At 30.4% G+C, this 8,389-nt stretch overlaps 1 protein-coding gene across 1 annotated transcript; it reads right to left on the reverse strand.

Moving 5' to 3' along the window:
• Positions 1 to 6,809: 6,809 nt before the first annotated feature.
• LOC149220673 (uncharacterized) lies at positions 6,810 to 7,663 on the reverse strand. The gene is made up of 2 exons (XM_089384855.1): positions 7,311 to 7,663; positions 6,810 to 7,093 (listed from the first exon to the last, which is right to left on the reverse strand). Exons 1-2 carry the CDS (start codon positions 7,497 to 7,499, stop codon positions 6,941 to 6,943), a joined length of 342 nt encoding a protein of 113 aa, XP_089240981.1. The 5' UTR covers positions 7,500 to 7,663; the 3' UTR covers positions 6,810 to 6,940.
• Between the last annotated feature and the right edge of the window lie 726 nt (positions 7,664 to 8,389).

Raw genomic sequence — 8,389 nt, forward strand, 5'->3', positions numbered from 1 at the left:
TCCCGATCACAATCATAATTTCCATGATTCACCCCTTTTCACTGACTTTCAGCCTTCTGAACCATCGGAATAGCCATCGTAAGCCTTTCGGCTTAAAACACCCCGTACAAGCCAAACATTCCATTACACAAAGAATATGAGAAAAAACAGTCAAACAGACTAAAAGGCAGACTTTAGGAAATATTAAAATCTCACCTATTCTTGTATCAGGTCCGTGCTTAAATTGTAATTGGCGATTCGTGACTCCCTGGGGTCCTTTATATATCGGACCCATGACTCCGCCGATGGCCAACGACCGATCCTCCATTGCTCCGATGGACTGGATGCGATATGGTATTAAACCATAGTTAATATGCTCGTCGGGTCCACAACCTATCGTAGTTGGTGCTTCCAATGTGGCAAGGCTTTACGGCTTGCGATATGCGACGGATGCGATCATAGATTAAGTCATATTTGTAATGTATGGCGGGTCCGCATGGATATGCATAGCAGTTGGGAGTTTCCCTTGGCAGAGGTCCGATGTGATATCGCTATCGGCAATCGCAATGGACCGCTTGACATATTGTAGCTCCCACTTCCGAAGTGCCGATGCGATACTTGCTATTGGCGATCGAAAGTCGCACAGGGTCAGGGCTCGACGTTAACGTAGACCCCTCATAGCGATGCGATATGCCAGACCCGATACAACTCAACACTCACATGGATAGAGTTTCAAGTCTGCAATCTGCCTCCGATAGTGTATTTGCCCTAGAGCCAAGTCTTCCACCTCCAATAGTGTTAAGCCTATGTATATGGGTTTTCTATTCGCCGCTAGTGTTAAAGCATGCATACATGGGTTTTACAGGCCTGATAGTATAAATGTATATCTCTCTCTCTCTCTCTCTCTCTCTCTCTCTCTCTCTATATATATATATATATATATATATATATATATATATATATAAGGTTCTGTGCCTCCGATAGTGTAAAAACACATATGTATGATATATGCTCCTCCGCCTGTATCTTCATGCATATAATTCTTTTGTGGCCCGATAGCTCCCGATAATATAAATGCACCCATTGCTCCTCTGATGGCTCTGTCTGCTTCCTTATAGCTCTGCTTGTTCCTCTGTTGCTGCGATGGTTGTCTGCATCCTCTGTTCTGCTCCTCTTGGCTCCTTTTGCTCCTCGAATATTGCCATATTGACATCAATGACAATCTATGTCCAACAATCTGGCTAGAGGTTGGCCACTTATTAATTCCATTCCAAATGATCAAGTCTTGGGAACTACAAAGCTTGATTAGCTCAGTATTAAATAAGTTCTCGATTGTCTTCAGAATTTCTCTTAAATCTACTAGCTAAGTCGAAGTCCTCATCTAGCTAGAGGGGATTAGGGTTAGAGTTATTACTTAGGAGAGTAGCTTGGTTAGTAGCAGTTCTAACATTGAAGTCCCCAAGCAAAAGGATATTACCTTCATTCCTTAGACTATGGATATCTTGTTCTAAGGTATTGAAGGGACAATTCTTATCCAGGTTGTTTTTCTTATAGGAGGTAGAGTTGATAGGAGAAAAATAACAAATTGCGAGAAAAATCCTATTGGTGTTAGAGTCATAAATTTTGATCCAAATGTACCAATTGAGGGGGTCAATCTTATGAAGCCGAATGTGAGAAGAAATATTATTTTTTATATAACAAACTATTCCACCAAAACCTCTACAAGAGGATTTCTTGTTCCAAGTTGACCAGAGAATGAATCCATATATGTGGGGGACCCTAGATTCATCATGCTCCCAAGTTTCAACTAAGAAAATAAGATCAATATCATTCTGAATCCAACTCAACATAGGATCTTTATGTCATGGAAAAACCACAATGGTTTTAGAAGAGAATTTAGAGTGTTCCCAACTCCTATTTATCACTTTTTTTTTGGACTCTATCTCTAATAATAGTTGTGTTCCCAACTCCTATTTATCACTTTTTTTTGGACTCTATCTCTAATAATAGTTGTCCTATTTCTAATCACTGCCCATTTGCCTTCCTTTCTTGCCTCTTTTACCTTCTGAACCTTTGAATCTCTTTCCTTAGTTTGTCTTCTAGAATAAGATCCTCATTTATAAAGATTCCTAGTTGCTAAGTATATCTAATTTATGATCATTACAACTTACATTAAATCTATGTTTATGCTCGAGTATCTTTCCCACACTTTTTGATTATGTTAGATAAGTTGGTTAATTTATGACTTAGTTTTTAGTTGTTCTTTTCGATTATGTTAGATAAATTAATTAATCTGTGACTTAGTTTTCAGTTGTTCTTTTACTATTTCTAATGTTTCCTCATCGTTTTGTTCTTTTATACCAACAATTATAAGGTTGGTTTTGTTCTTTTATACCAAACAATTATAAGCTTTGGGGCTCTTTTGTGGTGCTCATGATCTAGTTCAATTAGTTTGCTTATTTCATGTTTTATGAGTTTGATATCTAGTTTATTAACTGTTTTTTTGTGTTTCATATTTTTGCATCTTATCTTTCATTCCTTTCTATATAAATTATACCTATAATTATTAAAATTTCACATATATAAGCGGCTCAATATTATGTTAGATAAGTTGTTTATTTGTGACTTAGTTTTCAGTTGTTCTTTTACTATTTCTAATATTTCCTCATCATTTTGTTCTTTTATACCAACAATCATAAAAAAAAGTTATACCAACAATTTATAAAGGCTAGTTTGTTCTTTTATACAAAACAATTACAATATTTAAGAGGCTGGTTTTGTTCTTTTATACCAAACGATTACATAAAACAATTAAGAGGCTGGTTTTGTTCTTTTATACAAAACAATTACATAAAACAATTAAAATTATAAGGTTTTGAGCTCTTTTGTAGTGGTCATGTGGTGGTCTCCAGGTTGCTCATTTCATATAAGAGGCTGGTTTTGTTCTTTTATACCAAACAATTACATAAAACAATTACAATTATAAGGTTTTGAGCTCTTTTGTAGTGGTCATGTGGTGGCTTCTAGGTTGCTCATTTCATGTTTTATTTTATGACATGTTTTATTTTATGATTTAGTTCAATTAGTTTGCACATGTTTGCTCATTTCATGTTTTATTTTTTATTGTTTTATTTTATAACATCTTTTATTTTATTTTATGATCTAGTTCAATCATTTCATGTTTTATTTTTTATTATTTTATTTTATGACATGTTTTATGTTATTTTATGATCTAGTTCAATTAGTTTGCACATGTTTGTTCATTTCATGTTTTATTGTTTATTGTTTTATTTTATCTTTATGATGTAGTTCAATTAGGTTGCTCATTTCATGTTTTATTTTATAAAATGTTTTATTTTATGATCTAGTTCAATTAGTTTGCACATGTTTGCTCATTTCATGTTTTATTGTTTTATTATTTTATTTTATGATCTAGTTCAATTAGTTTGCACATGTTTGTTCATTTCATGTTTTATTTTTTATTGTTTTATTTTATGACCTTATGATGTAGTTCAATTAGGTTGCTCATTTCATGTTTTATTTTATGATCTAGTTCAATTAATTTGCACATGTTTATTCATTTCATGTTTTATTTTATGTTTTATTTCATGTTTTATTTTATGATCTAGTTGCACATATTTGCTCATTTCATGTTTTATTTTATGACCTGTTTTGTTTGCACATGTTTGCTCATTTCATGTTTTATTTTTTATTTTATGACATGTTTTATTTTATGATCTAGTTCAATTAGTTTGAACATGTTTTCTCATTTCATATTTTATTTTTTATTTTATGTTTTATTTTATGATCTAGTTATTTTATTTTATGATCTATTTCATATTTGCTCATTTCAGGTTTTGTTTTTTATTTTATGACATGTTTTATTTTATGATCTAGTTATTTTATTTTATGATCTATTTCATGTTTGTTCATTTCATGTTTTGTTTTTTATTTTATGACATGTTTTATTTTATGATCTAGTTCAATTAGTTTGTTTTTTATTTTATGACATGTTTTATTTTATGATTTATTTTGTGATCTATTTCATGTTTGCTCATTTCATGTTTTGTTTTTTATTTTATGACATGTTTTATTTTATAATCTAATTCAATTAGTTTGAACATGTTTGCTCATTTCATGTTTTATTTTTTATTTTATAATTATTTTATAATCTATTTCATGTTTTATTTTTTATTTTATAATCTATTTCATGTTTTATTTTATGATCTAGTTATTTTTTATTTTATGTTTTATTTTATGACCTATGACCTATTTCATGTTTTATTTTATGATCTAGTTTATTTTTATAATCTAATTTAGTTCAATTTAGTTCAATTAGTTTGCACATATTTTATGATTTTATAAATTTGATATAGTTTATTAACTGTATTTTGTATTTTATTGTTTGCTCCTATATTTTATGTATTTTGTGTTTTATTGTTTGCTCCTATATATGATTTTATGTATTTTGTATTTTATTGTTTGCTCCTATATTTTATGTATTTTGTGTTTTATTGTTTGCTCCTATATATGATTTTATAAATTTGATATAGTTTATTAACTGTATTTTGTGTTTTATTGTTTGCTCCTATATTTTATTTCTTGTTCAATCTCATTTCATATTGTATTCCTTGTTCGTTCAATCTCATTTCATATTGTATTCCTTGTTCAATCTCATTTCGTTCAATCTCATTTCATATATTGTATTCCTTGTTCAATCTCATTTCATATTTTATGAGTTTATGAGTTTGATATATAGTTTATTAACTGTTTTTTTGTCATTCCTTTATCTATCTTTCATTCCTTGTTCAATCTCATTTCATATTTTTTTGAGTTTGATATATATCTTTCATTCCTTGTTCAATCTCATTTCATTTCCTTGTTCAATCTCATTTCATTTCCTATTCTATGACTGATATATATCTTTCATTCCTTGTTCAATCTCATTTCATTTCCTTGTTCAATCTCATTTCATTTCCTATTCTATGACTGATATATATCTTTCATTCCTGGTTCAATCTCATTTCATTTCCTATTCTATGACTGATATATATCTTTCATTCCTTGTTCAATCTCATTTCTCATTTCATTGATACTGTTTTTTGATATATATCTTTCATTCCTTGTTCAATCTCATTTCATTTCCTATTCTATGACTGATATATATCTTTCATTCCTTGTTCAATCTCATTTCTCATTTCATTGATATATAGTTTATTCACTGTTTTTTTGGGTCATTCTTAGAGTTAAGTCTAAAACATCATTTTTGTGTCGTTCCTTAGAGTTCAATCTAAAGTGCCATCATTTTATTTCCTTTTTTTTTTTTTTTTTTTGTCATTCCTTAAAGTTAAGTCTAAAACATCATTTTTGTGTCATTCCTTAGAGTTAATCTAAAGTGCCATCATTTTATTTCCTAATCAATATTTCTAGCTTTAGCTTACATTCCATTATAGATAATTTGAGTTTATATCCCTTTCTATATAAATTATATATATATTATTAAAATTTCACATATATATTACTATAAAAATCTAATTAAATAAAATAGACAAAATTTATATAATATATATTATTAAACTTTCACATATATATTACTGTAAAAATCTAATTAAATAAAATAGACAATATTTATATAATAACATTAATATTATTAAAAATCAACGTATTAAAATTTCATTTGCTATTTTAGCAAGTATATAACATTTGCTATTTATACTATATATATGTATATAATTTAAAAGTAAAGGTATTATAAAACATCAAATTAAATTAAATTTAAAAGTAAATGTATTATAAAAAATCAAATTAAATTGAAAATAGCCAATATTTATATAATAACATTAATATTATTAAAAATCAACCTATTTTTAAATTCTTTAAATTTTGTATTTATAAACAAAATTGCATTTGCTATTTATACTATAAATTATAGCAATGTCCTTGTGATTTCATCTTTAAGAAAATAAACTTCAATATCAACATTCCTTCCACTATAATATACTTGTGATTTTATCTGACTGACATAGACTTCAATATCAACATTCCTTCGAAACTAAGTATTTGTTTGGTTAGGAAATGAAGATAAAAAAATAAATTAATTAATCCCCCGTTAAATAAAATTTCGTCGCATCATATATTTTATTCAACTTTAATTATTTTAATATGTAATCTTATTTAAAAAATATATTTTAAATTCTATTAAAAATATTAACTTTATTTAATTTTATAAATTCATTGTCCATGAAATTCATTTGTAAATTTTATTAAAGGTATTTAAACTTCATTTAATTTTATAAATCTTTTTCTCCATGGTGTATCTTCAAAATTTTACTCTAAAGTTCATATCGATTTTGATCTTCTTGAAATTGATTTCCATAAAAATAAAATTAGCTTTTCATTAAAAAGAAATACAAAGATTATCCTTTTAACTTCAAAATAAACTCCATTAAGATATTAGTAGAAAAAATCTCATCTTAATACCAATATGATTTTTAAATAGCTTTTCATTAAAAAGAAATACAAAGATTATCCTTTTAACTTCAAAATAAACTCCATTAAGATATTAGTAGAAAAAATCTCATATTAATACCAATATGATCTTTCAATGAACAAAATCAAAGCAGTGGATAACCTTATGCTAAAAATAAACCAGATTTAAAAATCCATGCTAAAATCATAAACAAAATTAAGAATTACATTTTATAATTAGTGAAGTGAGAGAGGGTATAAATCAATGAAAAAACTCAATGGAAGTGAATAATAAAACATTTGTTACTGGAAAAAATAAAATGAAAAATTACAGTAAAAACAAACATAAGAATAAAGAAAAGAAAATAAAAAATCTAATCATTATATCAAACATTATGCTTCATTAAAATGTTCTTAATCATCACATCATTTTTGAAAGATTTCAGAAATCTCTTCTGAATGTTTCTGCAATGAGCAAAAACCCTAGCTAAATTTAGGTTCTCATCTTCATATTCCTAGCCACAGCCACAAGGGCTCCCAATACCGCCACAACAATACCAGAAACCACCAGCCCAGACATCAAATTATTTCGAAAACCACCCTTCTCGCTCTCCGCGCCATCCTTTTCCTTGCTTTCGCTATCCTCCTGCGAAACAACAAAACCATTAAGAGAGAAGTGAGAAAACTACGAAACGCAAAACCTCACGCTAAATTTAGACAGGCATTGCCAAATTTAACCGAGGAACCAAGAAAAAAGAGGTCACGGGTTCGAATCGCATGGCAAAAGACAGAGGTCACAGCTTCGAATCCAGGAAAAAAAACAGAGGTCACGGTTCGAATCCCGGGGAAATGAAACGCAGTACCAGGCGTTCAAGATCGTCGGCACCCTGGTACGCAGTGGGATCACCCGCGTGACGATCGGCCATGGCGGAGGCAATTTCCTTGCTGCCCTCCTGATCGCTTGGGGTCACGATTCTGATGGGCTGGACGGACGCGACCGAGGGTTTCAGAGTGGTGTACTGGCCAACCGTTTCTTTCTGTTCTGATGACATGAATGAATGAGCGGGAAGAAAGAAGATAAAATATGTGTTCTCTGGAGTATAAATCAGCTGGCTTTCCGACTTCCTTCTGTTACAGCGGGAAACACAACGCAACGCTCTGGTTCTTCGTTTTTCTCTTGTGGGTCTGCGAAGCGAAGCACGAACCCAGATATGAACTGAAGCAAGATTGACACGACATATCAGACCTGATTCGTTCGACACGTTGCAATTACGTGGCGGATTTTCATATATCGACGTGTCGAGTGCGCGCTACCTCATCACGTCGATCGCCAATCCCATACCCTAATTTCGTGCACTAACTAATTACCCTTTCGAATCCGGTATCAGTCGTGTCCTTCACAGGAATTGTCTCAGCTAAACAGGGTTTGATGAGAGGATTGAGGTGGGTTATGGGAGTTGTTTAATGCTGTAACAAACTCTTTCTCCTTTTGTTTTTTTTGTTGGGTTGGTTTGGAATCCGGTAATTTTTCTTTTTTAATTAAGAAAATATTTTGAAATAGTATAAATATTTTGGAATTGAGGTTTTGTGATCCATATGAAATTTTGAGAAGTTTTTTCGGCATAAATCACATTAGCATGTATTTGTGGACGCGTTTAGAACTGACGAGTGTGATTCACGGTCAATCGTCACGACAAGTTGAAGAATCAGAACCAACAAGTGTAGTTCATTGTCAATTGTCAGGACAAGTTGAAGAATCAGATCCTGGCTGCATGATAAATAGATAGAGCAGAACATCTAACAGCTAAATTTGACTAGGCAGCTAAATTTGACCAAGCAACGGCTATATTAACTTGGGCAACCATACTGGCTAACGGCTATATTTGACTGGGAAATAGCTAACTGCACTAGATCAAGGGATAGGGACAATAAAACAAAATTG

Source organism: Pinus tabuliformis, chromosome Q (assembly GCF_031772625.1).
Source record: "Pinus tabuliformis cultivar Carrire ecotype Pingquan chromosome Q, CPIR1, whole genome shotgun sequence".
NCBI lineage: Eukaryota > Viridiplantae > Streptophyta > Pinopsida > Pinales > Pinaceae > Pinus > Pinus tabuliformis.